General features: G+C 47.6%; 7 protein-coding genes across 7 annotated transcripts; 4 read left to right on the top strand and 3 right to left on the bottom strand.

The window, feature by feature from the left end:
• Nucleotides 1-163: 163 nt before the first annotated feature.
• Nucleotides 164-3,419, bottom strand: LOC119557376 (secretory carrier-associated membrane protein 5). The gene is made up of 5 exons (XM_037870120.1): nt 3,252-3,419; nt 2,859-3,089; nt 1,753-1,954; nt 1,047-1,176; nt 164-969 (listed from the first exon to the last, which is right to left on the bottom strand). Exons 1-5 carry the CDS (start codon nt 3,312-3,314, stop codon nt 561-563), a joined length of 1,035 nt encoding a protein of 344 aa, XP_037726048.1. The 5' UTR covers nt 3,315-3,419; the 3' UTR covers nt 164-560.
• Nucleotides 3,420-4,884: 1,465 nt separating this feature from the next.
• Nucleotides 4,885-7,566, top strand: LOC119557480 (adenosylhomocysteinase). Its single transcript, XM_037870249.1, has 3 exons — nt 4,885-5,052; nt 5,289-5,479; nt 6,324-7,566. The coding sequence occupies exons 1-3, from the start codon at nt 5,028-5,030 to the stop codon at nt 7,404-7,406; spliced, it is 1,299 nt and encodes a 432-aa protein (XP_037726177.1). The 5' UTR covers nt 4,885-5,027; the 3' UTR covers nt 7,407-7,566.
• A 1,097-nt stretch (nt 7,567-8,663) lies between these two features.
• Nucleotides 8,664-10,760, top strand: LOC119556081 (P3 protein). Its single transcript, XM_037867933.1, has 2 exons — nt 8,664-9,796; nt 10,205-10,760. The coding sequence occupies exons 1-2, from the start codon at nt 8,768-8,770 to the stop codon at nt 10,511-10,513; spliced, it is 1,338 nt and encodes a 445-aa protein (XP_037723861.1). The 5' UTR covers nt 8,664-8,767; the 3' UTR covers nt 10,514-10,760.
• A 201-nt stretch (nt 10,761-10,961) lies between these two features.
• Nucleotides 10,962-17,697, bottom strand: LOC119556080 (anaphase-promoting complex subunit 1). The gene is made up of 8 exons (XM_037867932.1): nt 16,530-17,697; nt 16,349-16,472; nt 16,129-16,290; nt 14,873-16,076; nt 12,772-14,816; nt 12,283-12,717; nt 11,639-12,221; nt 10,962-11,581 (listed from the first exon to the last, which is right to left on the bottom strand). The coding sequence occupies exons 1-8, from the start codon at nt 17,605-17,607 to the stop codon at nt 11,105-11,107; spliced, it is 6,108 nt and encodes a 2,035-aa protein (XP_037723860.1). The 5' UTR covers nt 17,608-17,697; the 3' UTR covers nt 10,962-11,104.
• Nucleotides 17,698-17,941: 244 nt separating this feature from the next.
• On the top strand, nt 17,942-19,656 carry LOC119556142. Its single transcript, XM_037868039.1, has one exon. The coding sequence runs from the start codon at nt 18,075-18,077 to the stop codon at nt 19,620-19,622; it is 1,548 nt and encodes a 515-aa protein (XP_037723967.1). The 5' UTR covers nt 17,942-18,074; the 3' UTR covers nt 19,623-19,656.
• A 1,600-nt stretch (nt 19,657-21,256) lies between these two features.
• LOC119556143 (glycolipid transfer protein) lies at nt 21,257-22,771 on the top strand. Its single transcript, XM_037868040.1, has 4 exons — nt 21,257-21,415; nt 21,490-21,545; nt 22,166-22,423; nt 22,499-22,771. Exons 1-4 carry the CDS (start codon nt 21,289-21,291, stop codon nt 22,664-22,666), a joined length of 609 nt encoding a protein of 202 aa, XP_037723968.1. The 5' UTR covers nt 21,257-21,288; the 3' UTR covers nt 22,667-22,771.
• Nucleotides 22,772-22,776: 5 nt separating this feature from the next.
• On the bottom strand, nt 22,777-23,556 carry LOC119556144 (transmembrane protein 17B). The gene is made up of 2 exons (XM_037868041.1): nt 23,290-23,556; nt 22,777-23,222 (listed from the first exon to the last, which is right to left on the bottom strand). Exons 1-2 carry the CDS (start codon nt 23,404-23,406, stop codon nt 22,788-22,790), a joined length of 552 nt encoding a protein of 183 aa, XP_037723969.1. The 5' UTR covers nt 23,407-23,556; the 3' UTR covers nt 22,777-22,787.
• Between the last annotated feature and the right edge of the window lie 626 nt (nt 23,557-24,182).

Genomic DNA, 24,182 nt, shown 5'->3' with positions numbered 1-24,182 from the left:
TTTTGAGAATCCAATTAATTCAGGGCACACACAATAATTTACTATAGATATTGTATTTGGAGGCATGTATATCGTACGATTAAGATGTCCCGTCTTCCCAATCCGCTGCAGCTGCGTATCGAAGGCATCGGAAGCCGCTTTAGTTTTCATTTTTTCACTTTTCTTTACTTTTTTTAGCTTTAGTTTTAGTTTAAGTTCTACGTTCAGTTTCGCTCTGTTTATAAATATTGTTAATGCATTGTGTGTTTTTGTGTGTTATCATTACAGTAATTATTTGTAATAAAGACGACGGCATTCTAGGAATTGTTTATGCACAAAAGCAAATAGTTATTAGTTCCATGCTCCAATGCTTATTTTAGTTTAATGATTTCTTTTTTTTTGCTTTATTTTCCAAGCTATTTCAATGTTTATTAAATGTTCCTTCTCCATCTCCCTCTCTCTGGCGCGGCTACCATCTCTTTCTGTTCTAGATTAGCAGGATGAGTGCTTGAGTTCGTTGGTTGGTTGATTGATTGATTCTCCTTTTGATTTGATCAGATCCCCGGGAGGCCAGAGTGTCCTTAGTACCTGCTGTTGTTGAACTGCGAGTTGATGGCCGTGTTGACGGCCGAAGAGGCCGCCTCCTGGACATGCTGATTGCGCAGAAACTCGGTGGTGAACTCCGCCTGGGCCTTGGCCATACTGGCCCCTGTGCTGCGGTAGATGGAGTGAATCTTGGTGATCATCAGCACGTTGGCCACCGCCACCGTGGCGAAACAGATGGAAACCAGCAACAGCAGAATGCCGACGATGATGCCCGACGCAGAGCTATCGAACTGCCCGATGGCCGTGATAAAGCCGCAGTAGCCCATCTTGCTGAAGCCCACCGTCTGCACAATCGAGTACAGCGTTTGAAAGAAGTAGATGAAGAAGAAAACCATGAAGTTGAAGCTGGAATCGTTGCGGAATGCCTTGTACGCCGGTCGGAACCTGAAAGGGAAGCAGGCGTCAGTTCATAAGGATTCGAAATATCTGCTCATTTACTGAGATCCGAAGGATAAACTCACCAGCAGACATACGAGGCGGGCGAGAAGAGCATCGTGTAAAAGATGGCCAGGAAGAAGGTTTCGAACTCGCCAGCATGGAACAGCAAAATTAGACCGCCGATCACGTTGGCCAACAACGTCATGGTGTAAACTATTGGGAAAAGGAACAAGTATGAGAAATAGGCAAGCATTTATACCTTAGTGGTTTTAACTATAGGGAAATCGAGGGAACTTTTCTTGTTATTAATAAATTTGTGAACCAATATGTACAACTATTTATTGAAGACTGTTTTGTTTGCACGGCTATACTTAATACTTAGTAATCCAAAGAGAGTGATATAATACAAAAGGCTACCTTTAAATATAAAAAAAAAAGGAATCCGTACTTATTAAAATTGCGTCCTTTAAAATATAATAGGTTACAGATTGTTCTGTTTATACAAGTAACCTACTAAAATGTCAATCTAAAAAAAGGGTAATATACAAAAAGCTACCTTTAAATAGCATTCAAAACATATTAAAATTTGTGTCTTTGTCCATTTTGAATCCCTTCTTTATGCGCAGTTTTTGCGCAAAGGCGTGCACACCTCCAAGACCATTAGCCACAGCTATATCTGATTAATCATGACACCGGTTAATGGGCGACACGCGATGACTAATCCCAGCCCATGACCAGCTTATCAGCGAAACTATATAGAACATGGAGCTATAAAACACAAATACTCACAGATCCAAATGTAGTACAATCGCTTGACCAGTTTCTGGAACTCGGGTGGAATCTCCACCTCAAAGTCCTGGTAGAAGCACGGCTTCACACAGAAGTTGTCCGGCAGCGGTGGCCAGTTGTTCAGCTGTGGTACGTTGCCCTGCAGCTGCTGCTCCCGGCGGTCCAGCTCGGCGGCCTTGCGGTCCAGTTCCTCCTGCCGGCGCTGGATTTAATGAAAATTACACGATTACAAGCTAATTTTAAAAATATTCTTTTCCTAGGTATATAGACGTTTTGACTAGCTTTTGAAATACTTATATTGGACCTACATCCTAAGCCTTGCTAATCCATGATGCTATTAGTAATTATATATCTGACTTCTCAATTAGTAGGTAAATTAACTTAAGATTTACTTTAAAAGTCCCTATACTTGTAGCATTCGGAAGTAATTTATTCTTCTTCTCATGTTCTTTGAAAACTCATACATTACATTCTTATAGCAATCATTTTGAAACAAAAAAACAAACAAATTGACAAAAATTGTCTGAACCCTTAGTCATCAAAAATGTTTTTTGTTTTGGCTTTGTATTAAATATATATGGGTTATATTTTCATATACTTTCCCAGAGCAGTTACTTTTAAAAGATGTTTGATCCCATAGCTATTTACACAAGCACATGAAACGTACAAAGGTAAACAGCCAAATCGTAGTACTTCTAGGTCTTGTTTCTAGCGTATCTTGTGTTTTATGTAGGGCTGCTGAAGCCAAGTAAATCAAGAGAAACCGCAGTTCGTACAGTGGAGACTCGGCGCGGCAGCCTCTGGTCTAGTCTTGGCTAAATAAATGCTTCAAGCGGATTTATCGTGTGCAGAGCGAGATAAGCCTGCTTATCTCTGGCTATTTTAATGGGCTGTGAGATGTGATAATCCGGTAATCTGACCAGTGTTCACTGTACATACAGTTTAAGGGCAGTGTGAGGGGGTGATGTGGCCAGTGCTCACTGTACAGACTTATTGGTTGATAAACGGAGATGTGGAGATGTGGATCGTTGCGGCACCGCAACGAGTGTTCACTGTACCCAGTGGGCGGTAATGCGAGCTGCACGGCCAGCGGCCAAGTGGGTTACCTGCAGCTCCTCCGAGGTGATCTGTATGCTGGTGCTCGGCGCCGATGCGCCCAGGGAACTGGTCTGTGGGGGCGGAATGTTCTGCGACAGCGGCTGGACCACCGCTGCCGTGTTCGTCGAGTTGATCTGCAGCTGCGGCTTGGCCTGCTCCTCGAACGGGTTGTAATCCTCCAGAGAGACGAGGGCGGCGCCGCCCCTGAAGGCCTGCTGTGCCTGCTGGATGGCGGGGTCCTGCGGGGAAACCGGGGAAATCCCAATCAGAAACCAATTCACTCAACATATGTGACGAATGCACCCAGCACACACACACACACCCACACCCTGGCATACGTATGTGTGTACGAGTGAGCTGGGCTTTTCGATTCTCTCGCCGCTGCTCTTCTGTCGCCTTACCGCAAACGGATTGTCCAGGTTGGGCTCCCCGAAGGGATTCTCATCGAGACCGGAGCCGGACATGGGGATTCTACTTTGGGTTCGGCTGTTCGATGACCAGGAAAACGCACTGATTCACACTTTACTTTTCGCTGTGTAGTCTATATTTTCCCTATGCAGCAGTGTGACCGCGCAATTATCGATCAAATTTACCGTCCGTCGCAAAAAATATACTTTTTATACCATTTTTAACTTTAAAAAATACCAAAAATATTTTAGGCGGTCATGCTAAAAATGAAAATAAAACGTTTGGGGTATTCCCTAACCTGTTAAATTAATACCTCCTTTCCGAAAGCGTCTTTTTTTGTTTTTACTTAAAAACGTACTTTGCCTTGAAAGTGGTTTTCAGTGCCCTGACCAAATTAAGTCATTTAAACAAAATTTCTTAATGAATTTATTAAATCGTTCATCGCCTACTCGAGCGGTTTTGCTTTAATTTTTGCTACTCGCTGCTTGTAGTTAGTTCCCCCTTACTTAACTTTTTTTTAACAAAACAAACAAAAAATATATTATTTTTGTACGTTTATTTTTATATAATTTTTGGCAACCATCGAAAGTTGACATTTTCAACAGATAATAAATCTGAAACGGAAAAATAATGTTTTAACGGTTTTAATTTTATTTCTCCTATTACCTAATAGTGTGTTGAAACGGAATTAGTGCATTCTCAAGTAATTTTAAAAAATAAAAAACCTAGAAAGTTTATATCATTTTTCGACTTTGGCGTGAAATGTCTATGTCATATAAAAGATCAATAAACTTTATTTTAAGTTTGCTGAAAGCAACAATCTGTTAAGAAAATATTACACAGAACGGCTTATATCTAAATTACACTAGGCTGAAAATTTCAGATTTTTGGCCAACAACTTAACTTTCTGGTCCATTGTACATACATAAAAGTTTTGAATAAAGTATGCTGTGAGTTGTGAGTTAACGTGTCTAGCGCATGTTTTGACTTATTCATCCTCACTCGTGGAACTTCGCAGTTGAGAACGGTCGTGCGCTCTAACAAAAATGCTGGTGAGTTTTATACAATTTTTAAAAAAAGTATACAAAATTAGTGTTTTTTGTAGAAACTCCACCATCCCATTTTCTGCAGACCGGCACACTCGATGGGCATTGAATAAATGGTATATTTTATACATACTTATGTACGTTCAGAGAGCTTGTATTTTTTTAATTGTGGTACTTAATCGGTACCTTCTTTTTCATTTACAATTGAATTTTGGCACAAATAGCGTCGAATTGTGTGTGAGTTATTTTAAAGTATACACAATGTGTATATTGCTCAATAATTCATACAGAATTCTACGCAATTTTGGGCAGGAATCCAATAGTAAACGGAAAAAAAGGTAGTGGATCAAGTTACCCTTGTGTATATTTAATAAGATCCAAGCTCCCAGGATATACCTACTTATGTGTATATTATGACCAAGACGTTTTAAGGTAAGAGTATATAAATACCCATATCATCATTATCTCCAAGTTTCAACAAATCAACAGTTAAAAGAATACCCCAAGTATATATAATATCAAAACATATGTAAACGCCCCCAATCACTCCGCAGCGAACTGGTTCCGCTGAACCGGTTCGCCGGTGCCGCCATTCCGCAATTGAAATATAGTGTTTTGGGTTGCTACTCGACTCATTTACCGCTGCCCGCGTCTCCAATTCGGTTGTGTGCCATTCTGTCTGCTCCGCGACCGCGTCCAAGTCCGCAACCAATCCTCGCAAGAATGTCGAAGCCCAGCTACAAAGTCGGTGAGTCGGGCTATAAATATACATATGCACACACTCCGGAGCGAATCTCCGGCCGGCAACAGGCGACATGTGCTGCCGACTGGGATCCATGAGCACATGTTTCTGAGGTTAAACGAGATCCCAAGCCCAAACGGAGGCAGCACGTTGTTGCCGGGCCGAAGAGAATAAAAAAAAAGGTGTATATATCAACAGCACCCGCTTATCTGACCCTATCTCCCTTATTTCCCACCCAACAGCCGATATCAGTCTGGCGGAATGGGGACGCAAGGCGATCATCATCGCGGAGAACGAGATGCCCGGCCTGATGGCCTGCCGGAAGAAGTACGGCCCCTCCAAGATCCTCAAGGGCGCCCGCATCACCGGCTGCCTGCACATGACCGTCCAGACGGCCGTCCTCATCGAGACCCTCGTCGAACTGGGCGCTCAGGTGGGTTTAGTTCCGGGCCTCTACGATTATCGCAGACCCTAACATTCAAGAAATAAGCCTAAAAGTATGCCAAAAGAATGGTTAATATTACTCCTTGGTGAACTTCTAAATTTGTTTAGCTTAATTGAATATTACTCTTTTTTCCAGAGGATTAATATTAATATATTGAAATCTATTTAAAATCAAGTACAAAAAAAAAGACCATATAAGATAGGATATATATATATATATATATATATATACATATATATAAGATAGGATATATAATATATTGTCAAAACTCTACCATTCTATTCTATACCTAAAGAATAGTTTACTTTACTCCTACTCCTTGGTAAACTCCTTAATTTGTTTGGTTTAAAGTAAATATGTTTAAAAATCAAGTATAGCGAAAACCAAGGTTCATTATAGATTAAGATATATGTTATATATATTGTCTAAGTTGCACTGTTCTATTTTATATGCAAGATTGGTTGATATATAGGTACCTCCATTGTCCAAGAGCCTGACCCCTTATCTTTTGTTTACGCACCAATTTGAATAACAAAACTTTCGTTTAACGGGGGGCAAGTTCAAGGAGCCCAAGATAAGACCACCAGATTGTTATTTCCTCTGACATAGCACGCTTGGTTTTTGATCCCCACACATGGCAACTATTTTCGAACTATAGGCAATAACCTATAGCATTTTTTCACTTAGATTCTGAATAATACACAAAAGAGTAAATACAATTGTTATAATATACTAACTTAGCTTTTGTTAAGTTAAGTGTTACACATTTAAGGATGAAATCCTTGAAAATTCAAGCCTAACCATATCTAATAGATTTCATTTCCATTTCCAGGTGCAATGGTCCAGCTGCAACATCTTCAGCACACAGGATAACGCTGCGGCGGCCATCGCTGCCACCGGAGTGCCCGTGTACGCCTGGAAGGGCGAGACGGACGAGGAGTACCTGTGGTGCATCGAGCAGACCCTCATCTTCCCCGACGGCCAGCCCCTGAACATGATCCTGGACGATGGCGGCGACCTGACCAACCTGGTGCACGAGAAGTTCCCCGAGTACCTGAAGAACATCAAGGGTCTGAGCGAGGAGACGACCACCGGCGTCCACAACCTGTACAAGATGTTCAAGGACGGACGCCTGGGCATCCCCGCCATCAACGTCAACGATTCGGTGACCAAGAGCAAGTTCGACAACCTGTACGGCTGCCGGGAGTCGCTCATCGATGGCATCAAGCGGGCCACGGATGTGATGATCGCCGGCAAGGTGTGCTGTGTGGCCGGATACGGCGATGTGGGCAAGGGCTGCGCCCAGGCGCTGAAGGGATTCGGTGGTCGCGTGATCGTCACAGAGATCGATCCAATCAACGCCCTGCAGGCGGCGATGGAGGGCTATGAGGTGACCACCATGGAGGAGGCCAGCAAGGAGGCCTCGATCTTCGTGACCACCACCGGCTGCCGGGACATCATCACCAGCCAGCACCTGCTCCAGATGCCCGACGATGCCATCGTCTGCAACATCGGCCACTTCGACATCGAGATCGACGTGGACTGGCTAAATGCGAATGCCAAGAAGAAGGTGAACGTGAAGCCACAGGTGGACAGGTACACGATGCAGAACGGCAAGCACATCATCCTGCTGGCCGAGGGTCGTCTGGTCAATCTGGGCTGTGCCCATGGCCATCCCAGCTTCGTGATGTCCAACTCCTTCACCAACCAGGTGCTCGCCCAGATCGAGCTGTGGACCAAGTCCGACCAGTACGCCGTGGGCGTGCACGTCCTGCCCAAGGTCCTCGACGAGGAGGTGGCCAGTCTGCACCTGGAGAAGCTGGGCGTGAAGCTCACCAAACTGACGGACAAGCAGGCCAGCTACCTGGGCGTCCCGCAGACCGGTCCCTTCAAGCCCGACCACTACCGGTACTGAGCACTTAAACCGGCAACCGGTTCCCCAACCGAATCCGATTCGGGACGCGGCGCCGGAGACGACGGACCCCCACTAGTTATCTATTGTTTGCGCATTTCACTGTTCACCTAAGCTCCAATAAACAACCATCTCACGTACTCTCAGCGAGAGAAACCCCCTACACATGCTGCAATGATTTCCTCTACACTCACAAGGTGGTGCATATTGTTTGGGGTATCCGGTAACTCTATAGGGAAACGTAGTACTCATGGTAGTTCATGGGTCCAAGTTGAGGGTTACCTTATTAGTAAAGGTGTGAAAAACTTTGAAGTATTGTTGTTTCATGTGAACCAAAGGTTCTCAAATTAGGGAGGGCTTAGGCGAACGCTGTGATCACAAAATATCACATCTTACCTGTGAAAACACAAAGTTCGACAATGATGTGTACTTTAGTAAAACAAGTGCAGTATGAAACAAAATGAGGTATTTTAAAAACACAAAAAATGCTAAAGTAGTGTAACATTCAAACTTATAATATGCTGAATCACGGATCTTACAAATTTGTTTGTAATTCAAAACATACGATGAAAAAATCAAACAGATTAGGCTTTTACAACATGAAAATAACAGTGACTCATCAAAATGGGATTTATTTAATTAAAAAAGTTCAAGGGCAATCAGAAATCTCTGGAATGAAATTCAAAATTAATCTTTGATTAGTTGTGTATTATTCCTGGTGATGCTAAGCCAGAAACTAATTTGCGTAAGCAAATTCAGCATGACAATAACTTAATTATATGATTTTATACCCAGAACATATGGCTATAACCTTATCTACACAATTATGTACCATCAGGGGCGTACAAAACAAGGGTTTTAAAAAACATAACAATTTTTTAGAAATATTTGACATATGCGTGTGAAAGGTACTTGATTAACATATCTAAAAGCCTGCCAAGTTTTTCAAAATCCCCTTTTTTACTACCCCCTTTAAAAATAGCGCCCATGCCCCTGGAGTGACTCAGCTGTTTTACGATTCCTCTGGCACATCTGCTGTACCTATCGTTATCTCCCTTATCGCTCCACTACTGTAGTTGTAGGGTATTCGAGATCAGAGATGGCCGATCTTCACGCACAGATCCCGTTGATAGACAGCAGATCGCCCGTCTCGCTCTCTCTGTTGTAAGCTCTCTGCGGCGCAACAAGTGCCCTATAGCCATCTCCCTCCCGCCTGCAATTGCAGCTGTAAACTGAAGCTGAAACCGAGTAACTACGATTTCACATTCATTCCATTTCAGTACGGAGCACTTGTTGCGTGCAAAAACATTCCGGCTGGCAAATTACATCACCCACAAACCAAACACAAACAAAAGGCGGAGAATATGTCACCGCTCAGATGCAGATGGGTATTCCTACTGCTCATCCTGCGACTGGGATACGCACCCACCTTCGGCTGGATGGCCCACTTTCGTCCGTCCGAGCTGAAGCTGCAAATGGAGCTCGAGGATCGGGTGCAGCTCACCCTGGAGAATGTGGCACCCTCCACGCTCCAGCAACCGGAGCGCTTTCAGTTCCGCGTGGAAAGTGAGCACACGGATCTGGCCAGTATTCCCGCAGAGAATGCCACCATTCCTCTTAGTGCCTTCAGCCCGGAGACACGCGATTGGACGGGCACGATCGTGATCAATGCCCATTTCCTGGGCCAGACTAAGTTCCAAGTGCGACTCTATGACAACCAGGGGAACACCAGTGAACTGCCCACCAATTGGAGCAACGACAGCACGCTGGATGTGAAGATCCTGCGTCCGAAACGTGTGGTGGATCTCGTCTTCGTGCACACCGTCATTGTGCTGATGACGCTGCTGTACATCAACTTCGGAGCCGCCCTGGATCTGGAGGTGCTGAGGGGTCTGATCACCCGGCCAGTCGGTCCGTGCATCGGATTTGTGACACAGGTGGTGGGCATGCCGCTGCTGAGCTACGCCCTGGGCGTTTTCATATTCCCCAATGCACCGGCCATGCAGCTGGGGCTCTTCTTCACCGGAATCTCGCCCAGCGGCGGTGCATCGAACACCTGGTCCGCCGTGCTGGGCGGAAATATTCACCTGTCGGTGCTAATGACCACCATCAGCAATATGGCCGCCTTTGCCACCATGCCGATGTGGCTTTTCACACTCGGACAGCTGGTCTTCGAGCGGGTGGGCACGCAAGTGCCCTACAAAAAGATCGCCACCTACTGCGGCGGCCTGATCTTTCCACTGCTGGTCGGGCTACTCGTCCAGAGGCGCCTGCCCCGGGTGGCCAGGGTACTGGTCCGCCTGCTCAAGCCCATCTCCACCTGCCTCATCCTGTTCATCGTCGTCTTCGCCATCATCACCAACTATTACCTGTTTTATTTGTTTTCCTGGCAGGTGAGATATGCCTATTAACTGCCTATTATATTATATCTAAAGTATTGTTCAGTTATGGTAACTACTTATGTATATAACAAGCTAAATATTAGGGGGTTGACCAATAAGATGCAGATGTTTATATTATGATGGGGTTATATTATTCTCTTATGGCTATAGAAAATGCTCACCATTTATTTCTACCCACTTTCCAAAAATACCAAAGTTAAATATAGCAAAAACAAGATAAACCTGATTTAAGGAACAACTTTTTATAACCAACATCGCATCCATCAAATTGATGTACTTTGTTAAGTAAAACCTTGGTAATTAAACAAAAATCGTATTTATTTAATGCACTTCTTACATATTAATAGAAAACGACAATTCAAAAGTATACAACATATTAACTTTAATGCTCTCTTCCAGATTGTCGTAGCTGGCTTGGCCCTGCCAGGTCTGGCCTACATCTTCGCCTGGCTGGCGGCCAAGTTGCTCCATCAGAATGCTGCCGACGCTCTGACCATAGCCATAGAGACCGGCATCCAGAACACGGGTATCGCCATCTTCCTGCTCACAACCACGTTGGAATCTCCGGAATCGGACCTCACCACGGTAGTGCCGGTGGCGGTGGCCGTGATGACGCCCTTCCCGCTGCTCGGGATCTATCTTTACAAACGAATCTGTGCACCCAAAACGAACGAAGCCTCCGCTTCCGAATCGGAGCGGATTGTTTAAGCTTTGAGATGCTTAACTTTACACACATATCTTACTTTCATTGTTATAGTATTTTTGTACATATTGGTTGTTTAATAACTTATACATCGTTTAGTATGTAGACAAAACCAGGTTGCGATGCATTGAAGCAACAAAAAATAATTGGGGACCAACGAATGCAAAGCATTTCAAGCGTATTGTATTCCGGAACATCATATACCTAAGTTTTGGATTATTTTACAATAAAGTGATATTTTTACGAAATTGAGTTCGACTTCCAAATTTATTTTGGAATTTGAAATATTCAAAAATGCATTTGGACCTTCATAGGATGCTGAAAATCCGTTCTTTTAAAGAAAAATACCCATAATTAAATTCTTAAAGTTATAAAAAATCCCCCTTCTACTTTATAAACTCTTAAACCAAGTTCTTTAGAGAATAAAGAGGGGAAATAAAAAAGAGTGTGTCAAACTTTTAAGCAAAGTTATGATTATGAATGAAGACACAAAATACTTCAGTGTACAATGAATATAAAGCGCATTAATATCCGACTTCCATGCAGATATTTCAACATATGTTCTAGTCTTAGTAAAAGAGTATGTCCACCAAGGATCATTGGGTGGCCATGGTGTAAGCCAGAAGCGCTGCCTCATCCAGAGTAACCACTTCGGTGGCCAGTGACTGCAGGATCTTCAGCAGACCGAAGATGGTGTGCGCGCCGAGATTCAGTTGTCGGAATTCGTACAGTATGCGCATGTAGTTCACCGTGCCCGTACTCAAGTCCACGCCATTCAACATATTGGGCAGCAGGTTATAGTAATTGATCACGCAGAAAGCTCGCTGCAGATCCGGTCCACTGACGGTGGTCACATAGCTCGGATCCAGTCGCTTTCGGCTGAGGAACTCCCGCAGCGGCAGGCACAACTCGCGAGTCGAGTCCTCCATTTCCTGCTTGAAGAGCTCCTGCATCATCTGGATAAGCTCCACGGAGATGAGGGGATGCTCCGACTCCTGGCTGCGACTCAAATAGGCATCGATCAGCTTCAGCTGCCACACATCGATGTTGTTGAGCATTGACTTAGTCACGTGCTAGGGATAAGAAACATTACGTTTTCGAGCAGTCAACAGCAAAATATCCGCACTCACATCGTATAGCGTTAGGTAAACCGGCAGCAAATGCATCCGATCCTTAACCACAGCGTTGTAGAAGAGCAGCATCATCTGGTGGCGCTTCACCAGCTCCGGGTAACTCAGATCCGTGCCTTTCGTGGCCAGGCAGCGACTCAGGAACTGCTTGACTATCCGCTCGCTGGCAAACTGCTGCAGGTCGTTCATGTCTATCTGCCAACAAATGCTCTGCTCCATCGTCAAGGTCTGCGCCAGCATGCTCTTCAGCCGGTCGGGATCCTCCAAGTGGGAGAGGCAGCCCGTTCGCTTCTTTATATCGATCGGCGCACTCAACTCCAGCGCCTTTTCCAACTGATGCCAGTTGCGGGAACGCTCAAAGCACACCGGCCAATAGTTCTCGTCGTCCACCACCACCTGTTGCAGGCTGCTCAGCTCTGGCAGGATGCAGGGAGCAATGGGCAGCCGTCGCATCTCGGTGGCACCCACCTCCAGCACCGATATGTTGGCCAGGCACAGCTGGTTGGTGTCAATATCTCGAGGAAGGAACAAGCGCGGTTCCACGGCGAGCACATAAAGATGTCGCAGTGCTTGGAGATGGTAACTAGAAGGGGAAACAAGAATTTTAAGTTAAAATGCTACTCCGCCTGGAAGCCAGTCCTCACCGATTGTCGTTGCTGTGTATGGGAAACTTGGGAAAGAATGCGCAGATCAGTGCCGCAATAGCTTCCGGCGTCTTTGCGATGGTAAAGCGACCTGCGCCGAGGAACAACAAGCCCAGCGACATGTGAATGGCCATATGGGAGCCGTAGGTTATGTGCGGATACTGCGGTCCCACCCGCGATCTAAGGTACCGAATGATGCGAAGGATCTCGCAGTTTCCGGAGCCGGCGAAGACCAGCGAGATCGATATGAGCAGCACCATTAGGCAACTCTCCACTGTGGTGCGGCCGGCACATTCGCCCATCGACGTGCCAGGAAAGCCGAGGAACTCCTTGATCACAGTCCGCAATGTAGCGAAGGCCACCATGTCCTCCGTGCCCGCGTACTTTAGACCAATGCAAAAAGCCGCTCCGGCCATGATATTGCAATAGGCTTGCCTGAAATAGGGATATTTAAATCGTATCTCTTAATATTGAATTTTGGGTACTTACGTGATGGCCTCGTAGTCTACATCACCGTCCTCGGCGGGTGTCTCTTCATCGCGCGATGGGAGTCTTAGGTGAACCCGGAGAGATTGCGGAAACTGCGCCTGGAACCACTCGTTGTCCGGGCGGATGTCTTGCCACAGGATAAGGCCCCTGGCAATGGTGCGCAGCAGAAGGAAATCCGGACGCACCATGTCCAGCAGATAGCGCGAATCGGGCGGCTGCATCCACTCGGCAATAGCCGCATTCCCAGAGTTGAAGAACATTAGTCCCAGGGCCAGAGTTGCGCCTGGAGCGGTGACATCTATGTTGACGGTATCGCCTTCGCGAACTTGGAAGGAAGCAAGTCGGTACTTCTCCTTCTGCGAGCCACTGATGGGTCGCTTCACTCCACCCACCATATAGTAGTGAAGCGTGTCCGGCAGCTGGAGATCCCTGAGTCCCGCTGGCGATTCCCCTTGGCCCAGGGTGACCAATCCGAGGGACAAGCCAGCTGTCATGGCATACGATTCGCGCTCTACGCTGTTTTCCATCTCGGGGCCCGGAGGTCTGCCAATCTCCTGGAGCAGCACCTCGGCAATGTGTCGCTTGGCTGAGCCTTGATAAAGCAGACCAATGCTCATCAGAGCGGCCACCTGTGTACTCTGCGGTATATCCAACTCCATAGCGGTAGCTGGGAGCAGTGCCTCCAAGTGAATACTTAATAGCTTCGTGGTTTTCGTATCCATTGTGCCTCGATGGGCGGCGGAAATGCCAAGCAGCAGACCCACATTGGTCATCTCATCGCACTTCACCAAATACTTATAGAGACCCATGAACGACAGGGTTTTCAGGTGACCATTCAAGCCCAAAGCCATGAGGAAACCAGCATGCTCCAGGGCATTGTTCGCCTGGGTTTTGGGCTTGTTGTAAACAATCCAATTGGAATCGATGTCCTGGGCGTGGGGCGAGATCTTCAAGCCAGTGGCCACGCCATTGTGGAACGAAGGCCACATTTGCATATTGGCAGGGAACTCGATTTGCTGCATCTCGATGGTGGTGCCCTTCAGCGGCTCCCTGCCCACCAGGCACAATTTGGGCATAGACAAGCTGTCGCTGGGTCTGGGCATCATCGTTCGCAGGGTGAACATTCCTCTGCCCAGAGGTAAAGTCATCGTCCTGGCGCACAGAGCAAACAGCTGCTTCTCCTGCTCCTCAATGAACTCATGGTCGCTGGTTCCGGGCGCTTGCTGGACTTCAATGACCACCGGTTCCGAGCTATTGAGCAGGCGACGCACTTCCTCCACCCGCATGTCGTCGGGAAAACGCAGCCGAAGCAGTTTGGTGTCCATATTATCCATGTCGTCATGGCGCAACTGCTCCGATGAATCAGTTTCGACCCCTCCGGATGGAGGACATCTGGTTGAGAGCGAATCTTCCTTGTAGACCCTGCCGCAATGCGGCTGCCCTGTGCTTGTTTCCAGGAATGGCAGCTGGGCGTGAGCCGCCAGCTCCGGGCGTAGGATTAGTTCATAGGTGGCCATGCTGCAGCCCATGGGCGGCGACAGACGAGCCTCTTCCAGAGCCTCTGCAACAATTAGGTGCACTGCCGCTGGGAATCGTTCGATGTCCCGCCTAGTCAATCGCATGGCCAGGAGCAACTCCAGCATCTGGTGACAGCGTGGTGCATCCGCCGTGATACTCCGCTTAACGCGGCGCGGATAGTTGGCCTGAACGGCTTCGGGAATCTCGAGGAGCTGCCACCAGTGCTTGAGACGTTCCTGCCCGTGAACCACCAGGGATACGAGCTGTAGTAGGTTGCGACTCCGCTCGTTCACACACTCCATAAAGCTATAGGGCATCACCTCCTCCTCGCCCACAACAATGTGCTCCAGTTGGGCAAAAACACTGGGAGCCGGAACCCGCAGAAGTTCCTGGTGCAGCATCATGGCTCCGTGCTCCGCCCCCAGCAGCGATTGCCTTCCCGTGCGATTGGAGAGTTCCGGAAAGTCGAGGATGTAGTGCAGCACATAGCTGTCCAGCTGCATATCAATGGCTAGCTGGTGAAGGAACTAAAAAGGGGAGGAGTCAACCATATACTGATATAAACAAGTTCTTTACCACTCACCGTTGCCAGATAGGGAAGCGCTGCATAGAAGACAGCGTCCAGTTTGAGATCTTCGTATAGTAAATGCAGGCTGAAGAAGATTGCGGGTATCATTTGGAAGAGCGGCGCACTGGTGTTCACGCTGTAGCTATGACCATCGGCTCCACAGGGAGCCAGGGTCGTCTGGAGCAGCAGGAACTCCCAGTCATCGTCCGTGAAATCCTCGCAATCATTGTATTTTCGACGCTTCTTGGGCTCATCTTGGGCACCCAGCGTGGAGTTGGAACTGCAATTGGATCCGTCGCCCGATCCTGTGGCTGTAACTCCTCCGAAATGCGTATCCAACGGTGGTGTGGCACACCTACCGTAGTTCTCGCCCGTATCCACGTCCGGAGCAGCAGTCAGACCCATCAGGGCGAGCAGAGTGCAGCGGAAGAGCAGCCATTCCTGCTCTATGGAGTAGTCCCTAGATCCTGGCGGATTCCTGGCGCTGTACCAGCGGATCACAAAGTGCAGGAACTGTGCGGGACTCAAGACCTGTCGCAGTGTGGCCACACATCTGGTGAGCAAGCGTGTGTCGTTCAGGAGGGGCAGCGCTATTCTCAGCATCCTGCCCGTGGCATAAACCAAAGTCAATCTATTTCCCGCCGGATCTCTCAGCGACTTGCAGACATTATGCGCCTGCCTTTGGGTATAGGAAATAGCCTGCGGAGCGATGGGCGATAACATGTGAAGCTCCTCATCAAAGGCGGCCAGATCCCCCGGAGCTTTCGTGGGCAGAAGGCTGCTCCTTCGCACCTCCACAAAGGAGCTGCTCCCTGAAGGATTTCCGCCTAGACATCCAGCTGCCACTGGTGTTTTCACTTGACACGCAGCAGACGGAGACGCCCCAGCAGCCATGGGCGTTACCAATGGCATGGGAATGGAAGTCGGCGCCAGCAGCGGTGTAATGTGCACCTTGGAAATGAGCACAGTGCCGGTGTAGAGGATTAAACTGCCGCTCGGATCGAGGACGGCAATCATGTGCATTCTGTTGAGACCCACCGCATCCTTGGCAGCCAGCGTGGAGGCCAGTGTGGAGAGCTGCACATCGCCGCCCCCATAGCCAGTGAGGCGGATCAACTGGAGGCGACAGGAGCGGGCCAGCAGGTAGCACAGGAAGGTCTGACCTACCAGATCCGTGTGGATAAAGGCTCGGGTTGCCATCTCGCAGAACTCGCGTTGCCTGGAAGATATAACACCTGCAATCTAGGTCACATCATCCTGGGATTACTCACGTTCCATATGTGTTCTCCGTCCAGATGTGCTCCAGACACATTTCCGGTTCAATAGGCTTTGCCGGCTTCACGTGCGTCATCTTGCGCATATCCTTCATGAACATGGACTGCTGACTGATGTTGCTCTGCAGTTGACTTAATGGTGTGCCCAAAGAAGCGCGACTGAACGATAGAATGAAAATATATTAAATACAAGTTATTGCTTAGCAGTCAAACCTACTTGGACTGGCCTAGAACTCCGCTGAACGACTGCGACTGGCTGAGCCCGAACTTGGAGAGGTTGCCCATGCCGGTGGTGGTGTTATTCCTGCCCAGAAACGAGACATTCGCGCCTTTCGGTGTGGCTGGCAATGAAAGATGGTAAAGCTCTAGTCACGATCCATCCCGCTAATCCCACTCACCTCCCGTCTGCTTGGTGGAGCTGAAGCTGTAGCTATTGCCCCCCATCTGCGAACGGGGACCTAGGAGCGTGTGTCCCAGCTCCTGCTGCTGCTGGCCCACAAGGTTGACCTCTTCCGGCGTGACCTTCCTGAGGCGGGCCACGAAATGCTTGAATAACTTGGAATCGTACAGCAGCACCAAATCCGAGTCCTCGGTGGCAAAGACCACACAGTACTCCGGCTCGGTCATGTAGCCCGTGGAGCTGGTTGCCGTCTTCAGGACGACGGGACAGGCCTCGTGCAGTGGATGCGACATGGAGAAGAGCCGCGGCATCGGAATGGACAGATGCGATATCAGGGCGTTGCTGGAGTCCTTCTCCAGCAGCAGGCCATGTTTGGTCTGCCACACCTGCGAGACGGGGAAGTCGAGGTTGGCCAAGAAGTCCTCCCCATCATTGCAGTAGACCCGCAGGGAGTTCTGGTCCATCACGCAGATGGCGGTCAGCTTGTCGTCCTGCGACTGGACGACCGCCTTCAACTGGGCCAGTCGTCCGCGCACAAAGCTGCGATTGAGGAAGCAGGCGAAACGCACCGGCGAATCGCTGGTGAAGCACATGCGCTTGTACACCCCGTTTTCGTGGTCATCGTCGTCATTGAAACCCTGCGTCCACACGACCGTGTTGCGGTGGACATAGAGCTCCTCCTCGTTGTTCACCATGTAGTCGCACATGGGCTCCTCGCGCCGCTCCAGTGGCGGATGCAGAAGGTTCTGGGGCAGTGAGGTAAGCTGGGTGGCCGCCGCCGCCTTGGGACCACATCGTTTGGTCCGCTCGATCAGCTGGCGCCGTCGGGCAGCCCGCTCCTCGGCGGCCTCGTAGTCGTCGTACATCTCCCGGATCGTCCACGACTCCTGGCCACCGGCGGGGCCATCCTCGCCGGCCGACGAGATGTTCACATTCTGGAGACGCTGCAGCAGCAAGTGCTCCGAGGTGGGCAGCTGGTGCCGCACAAGCGGCTGGTCGTGCGGACCCGGATGCTCCGCGGACGATTGACGGCCGCGCGGCACAAACTCCAGCGGCGGTTCTGCGACGGCGATCATGTCCGCGTCGCCAAAGGCATCCAGAGTTGCGATTGACAAATAAATTAATCTCAAATTATACGTCCCGCGTAGAGCTTAGGTCGATAACAATTCGATAGGTGGCGATGTGTGTTTTAAATACAGGGCTGCCGTAGCTAGCCTATCAGGATCTGGCAGCACTGTGCTTTTGTTGAAATGTATTCGATTAGTACTATCTATGACAATTATATCCAAAGTTGCATTTGTTGTTAATATTTATTTTAGCTATTGGGTAATTGAACATAAAATAATTTAAATTGATAGCTTTTCGATAACTATTCGCAGCAAATAGGTTTGGTCCGCTGCACGCCGTACCGGTAATTCGCCGGGTCTGGCAGCTCTGAGCCTTTGTTGAGATTTTCCAATTGGATTTTTGAGATTGAATTGTATTTGATTTTCGCAATAAGAGACGGAAACCTGCAAAACGGAGATTCTGGCGAGGATTGGCAATGAGCAGCGGCACCGCCGGCTGCAAGCGCGCGCACAGCATCGAGGTTGAGCAGCCGCTGGAGGCGGAGTGCGTGGAGCACGGTCTGCTCCTGGTCAAGGGACGCCTCTCGCCCAAGTGCTCGTCGGCGCGGCAGCTGAAGGCCATCCTCGATCTGCCCGAGCGCCTGTCCCGCGAGCAGCTGACCCAGCTGTCGGCCGGCGGCGAGTTCAAGCTGCTGTTCGACTTGGAACCCAAAGATCCGCTCGAGGAAAGCGCCTGCCTCCTGGAACTGCGATCCTGCACCGCGGCCCGCTTGATCAGCTTTCGGTACCGACCACGCCGCAGCTCCTACCGGGTGCAACCGCTCTACCTGCTCTGCCGGGACGAGGAGAAGCCGCTGGAGCAGCAACGCGAGCTGCACTCCCTCATCGATCTCAATCTGCGCCTGGTGCAGTCCATCTACGCCCACAAACTCCAGGCGGCCGGCTTTCCCAATCGCACGTTCACCCTGAACGGCCAGTGCTGCTCCTTCCGCAGCCAGTTGACCCGGGAACAGGCGCTGTCCAGGAGCGAGGACGAGTTGTGGCAGCACTTTGCCGGCGAGATCATTGCCTGCCCGCAGTGGGGCCACCAGCTGCTCCTCAAGTTCGTGGCCTTTGTGGGTTGCACGCGCTACGACGGCGACGGAGTGGCGGCCAGCGGTGACTCCTCGTACGCCAACATCCGGCGTCATCTGAAGGGACACGCTGCCCTCGGCGGCGGTGGACTGGCCCTCTTCGGGAGCGCCCACTTCTACGCCTGGCCCAGGAGCTTCGCGGAAATCGGCGACTGTGTGAGGAGCTCGGAGCGGGTGGACATCGCCCGACTGCCGGACGAGAGCAACTACCGGCGGACGTACGGCGGCGTCTATGCCAGCACCTTGGGCGCCGTCTGCCACGAGCTGGGCCACTGCTTCGACCTGGGCCACACCACCGAGGGGGTGATGGGTCAGGGCTTCGACTATCTCAATCGCGTCTTGACCGTAGACCAGCCCACGGAGCACTTGCCCCAGAGGATTGTGGAGGCCAGGAGAGCAGCATCAGCAGCAGTCGGAGCTGAGGGAGGCTCGGGATCGGGATCGGGATCCTCATCCTCCTCCTCCGGTAATAGAGCCCGCTTCACCAAACTGAAACTGCAGAACAGCAGTCAACTGCTGGACAACTATCACAATCAGAGGCGCCACGATAGCTTCTATTTTGCCCGCAATTGCGCCGTCATACTGGCCCATCATCGCTGGCTCAACTTGGACCTGGAGGAGACCGCCGCCGAAAGCTTTGAGCCCGTCGAAATCCAGCTAAATCAGTCCACCAGAGAGATCCTGTCCAGCAGACCCATCCGGCTGGTCGAACTGCGCTGTAACCAGAACAGTCTGGTGGCTCACTACGAGGAGTTCGAGGAGGCGTCCCAGTCCGTGCACCGCTTCCAGCTGCCCGCATCCCTGTGGCATCTCCTTGCCGAGCAGCGCACCCACTACGTTTTCGTCCTGACCACCAGTGGCGATACCAAGCGGCTTTCCTGCGACTCCTAGAATTGCAAGAGACGGAGCAGTTGGAGGAGCAGCAGTCCTAGTCCTATTAATCCAACCAGGTGAGTCACCTCCTGTCGCTGTCCAAATATCCCATATATTGATTTAGCTACCAAACTGAGTCACCATCTTTATGGATGTTTATAGAACTCGTATTTTAAGAATTCAGAACTTTATTAAGATTTAAAGATTTTATAACACCCAGTAAAAAACATATACAATTTTTTATGTTTTAATAAAGTTCCAACCTACAGACCTCTTCCCTTCGTGGAACTTTTTAAGAACTACTTTTTTTTTGCAAAACAGTAACAAGGCCATAATACCTTTAAGCACTATACCAATACTACGTGTCCTCAAACATAATTTAAAAGTCACAGAAAGATACGTACACTTTGTTTTGTTTGAAATCAATCCAATTAAGCTGATAAACGTTCTGCCAAATAGATTTCCCCGCCACCTAAACAAATTACCTGATAAAACTAACCTACCATCGCTGATTCATACCTTTATTACCAACTTCTTGGTGACGTTCAGTCTTAGTTGTTAGTTTTCCAAAATCAAATTTTTACAATGGTGTCAATATGAACAAAAAAAAACGGTTTATAAAGATTAGCGCAAGAAATGTCATACATTTATTGAATTTTTTAAAGTGCTGATAACGTTATCACTTGGTGGTTAAAGAAATTCGTGGAATTTTCTGAGTTTATTTTGTTTCACTTATGTACATATTTTTTTATTATAAAAGTATATGTATAATTTGGTTTAAGAAATTCATGTTTTTAACATTGCGAATATTTGTTAAGATATTAACAGTATTCCATTAATAAGTTATGCATTTTTTTTCATATACTAAAATATGTACTGAAATTTTAAAAAATTTAATTATTATTTGATAAAAACCGCCATTGAATTAAAAAAAAGTATTTAAACTTTTTTTTTAGATTGAAAAAAACTAAATTTAAAAATAAAAGTATGCAACACACTTAATTCAAAAATAAATTTAAGAGGAAACAATTTTTTTTAACTAAAAACATTTGATTTTGAAGTGCAGTGATAAAGAAAAATTATTAATCAGCTAAAAAAAATTGCAAATTAAAAAAAAGTCAACAAAAAAGGTTAAAAAAAGTAACAAATGCTACATTACATTTTTTTTTTAACGTAACGCAAGCTCAAGCTGCTGTTTTTGTGGACTATTTGGCACTTTTTGCCCACGGTGCGCAGTTGCTGCGATCGAATCAGGTTTTCGCCAACTGCTGTTGCGTTGGATTCATCGAATCGGGCGCTCTTTCGCTCAGTGGCTCTCAGTGGATTGGATTGGAGCTAAGTCAAATGGGTTAAAGCTCCGACCCGGACACCTCCCCCCACCCCCCATCGCATCCCCTGGTCGGAATTGAATCTTGGGGGCCAGGCAAACTAGTATTCCACTTGTATTTCACTCTCCATTATCGCAGCTGCGACGGCGAACGTCGTTCGATAGCGACAATTGAAAAGCGAAATTACGAAAATACAAAAATAATAATATTCAACGTCGACTGGCCCCCGCGATAAGATAAACACCAAAATTGGTGTTCGAAAACTAACCATTCTCGCACCTTCAATTGCAGATTTGTGGCCAGTCTTCGCTTGGATCGCCGTTGGGTCGGAACAAATACCAGAATAGGAGCACACAATGGCAGCCACCGAGGGATCCGCGCGAGTTCAGTTCAAGGCGCTGAAGGGTTTTCCGGCAATCGGCACTGATAAGCTGGAGACACAGGCCTTCCTCGCCGCCTCCAAGGAGATAGTAACCGTCATAGGTGATAACGACGCACCCGACCAATCGATTTACCCACGTATACTCATTACCCATTTGTTTTTACATATTTTCCAGAGAGCTTTGGCAAACTATTTACGCCCGTGATCAGCGACATGAACGGAAACATAAACGTAAGATCACCTGGGCACCACTAATTCACACGGAACTAAGATTTTAGATAGCAAGTTCAAGTACCGGGTTGGGTGGAAACTTTGTTTCCTTAGCCAAAACTCTTCCCTAGCTTTTTATCATACAAATTGAAACAAATAGTTGCTTAAATTATTTTTAAAACAACATAAATAGGTATTAAAATGTATTTATTTATTGAAGAACTATATATAGCAATGTTCACAATCGTATTTCTAACATGATCTAAGATTTTAATTTTAGTAACTCGATATTTTTGAGTGTTCAGGCTTAAAATTTATGTAATCCATGACCTTGTTCTATTACTAAACTATCCATATACCATTACATTTAAATGTGAAAAATTGAGCAATACTAATTTCTATAAGTAAGACAGTCTATATTATCTTAAAAAATACATTTTCTTTTGTCCATGAAATTTTGAAAGATTAATCTTAATGAGATTTAATCTCTTTGCAACTAAGCTTTGTCAATTTAAGAAGTTTGAACTCTTAATTGCAATTTTAAATATATTATTTTAATTAGACACAGTTAATTATTTGCCAATTAGTTTTTTTTAGTCTTGATGAAATGTCTTAATAATACATTTGGTTTTTTGTTTCAGAAACTGACAAAAGCCTATGGGGCGGATGTTTTGAAGTACCAATATCTGGAGGATATGATTGTGCTGAATGTGAACGTGGACGATTTTGCGGCCAACGCTTTGCTCTGGCTGAAGCGCGGCCTCCAGCTCATTTGCACCTTCTTCGAGAACATCTACAACGATGGCCAGGCCAAGGAGGCACTGAAGCAGCACCTGCAGGACGCCTACGAGCGCACACTGAAGCCCTATCACGGCTTCATTGTCCAGAGCACAATTAAGGTGGGTGCACATGGTCTTCTCGGCTACCATTCCTTGTAACGAAGCGTCTCCGCCTTCGCCTTCGCCACCTTGCAGATCATCTACAGCTGGGTGCCCACGCGCAGCCAGTTACTGGGCCAGGGAGCCGCCCAGGTGGAGAATATCGAGGTGCTGACCAGCTTCCTGCCCACGATGCGTGCCCATCTGGACGCGATCGATGCCCTGCTGAAGGCGCACAATTTGGACGATGCCCGAAAGGTGTGATCGGCGGCGATCGCATTGTTCTCTAGCTTAGCTTAGCCTAAATAGCTTATCCTACTTTATTATTTATGCCAATGTCCAAGTAAACCTCAGAGCCTTACTATAACACCCACTGCTTGGCCCTTCACTTCGATTCCGGGGATCGACGCACGCGTCGCTTTTGCTCACTGGAAGTGGGGGATCCCACGGCGGATGAGTGCTCCTCGGGCAGATCCTCCTCCTCCTCCTCCTCCTCCTCTGCCTGGGGCATCGACCTCTTTTGGCCTGGCTTGCATATCACAAAGTGAACCACGGATACGATTACCTCCAGGGTCATTAGTCCAAACACGGCATTCGTGATGATGCGAAGCCACAAACTGCGTCCGGCAGATGAAAGACGGAGGAAGACCATGGCGGGCAGCAGAATGCAGGGCGTCACTGTGAGCAGCAACCACATGGCGGTGGCCCCGGAGCACAGGTTCACAGAGTAGCCAGCGTACAGGCGTACGGACTCAGCGGATACGGCAAGGGTGTAGGCCACCAGCATGGACAGGCCCTCCACGTTCCACAAGTGATTTAGCTACAGGGCAATGGGACAAGGGTTATTGCGCGTTGGCAGAGAAGGGCACTCCTTGGTCTAGACTCACGCGGAATAGCATGTGGATCAGGTAGCTCATGGCCCACACCATGGACACATAGGTATTGGCCTGGAGGAGCATCTGGAGCACCAGGTTCGCCCGGTGCGGGACGATTGAATACGTCATTTTAGAAGGATTTCTAGTGCTTCGTTATGTGTCCTTGGTGTCCTTGTACTCCACTTTGGGTTGGGAACGATTCACTAAGAAATTGCAACTTCCAGCTCTTTTGTCTGTTGTACTTTTCGTCGGTTGTCGTGGTAACGTAATCAGCTGGAAAGGACGATTCAATCCTGAGTGCTGTGAGTCCAGGGAAGTCCTGCCGGTAGCCGGACTCAAGCTGCCTGCTTTCGCACTCAAAAAGGTCCATGCGAAAAGTTTTTGTTTTATAATCGCATTCCCAATTGAGATATTGAAACAATTGAAACATATTCATTGTTTTTGACACTCTTAAGGTTACTTTATTGAATTCCTTTAAATTGAGATATTTTGAGGCATCGCAAAAATCACTAGGATTTTAAAATCACTCTTAAATGTAATTTTAGGTGTCCAAAAGTATCCAACAATATATTTTAAACTCAGAAGTAGGATGAATACATAAAGAACGACGAATGTCTTTTATTCGCTGCATACTTTTAGACACCTAAAATGACTTTAAAACCATGTGGTACCCCAATAGTTTTGTATTTTAGGGGTTTTTGAGTGGGCGGGATATCCTTAAAATTTAAAACTGCATTTGTCTGCCCCAAATGGTTGCTCACTCCGCTAATTGGTCTCCAAAAGTCTGGAAATTACGGATTTAGATTTAAAATTTCATTAATTAAAATAAATATAAAATATAATTATAAGCACGAATAGTTCTTATATATTTCTTTTGCTAAAATAAATAAAAAGAAAATTATTGT

This window comes from Drosophila subpulchrella, chromosome X, assembly GCF_014743375.2.
Source record: "Drosophila subpulchrella strain 33 F10 #4 breed RU33 chromosome X, RU_Dsub_v1.1 Primary Assembly, whole genome shotgun sequence".
Taxonomy (NCBI): domain Eukaryota; kingdom Metazoa; phylum Arthropoda; class Insecta; order Diptera; family Drosophilidae; genus Drosophila; species Drosophila subpulchrella.
The sequence above is the reverse complement of the archived record's forward strand: the minus strand, read 5'-3'. Positions and strand labels throughout refer to the sequence as shown.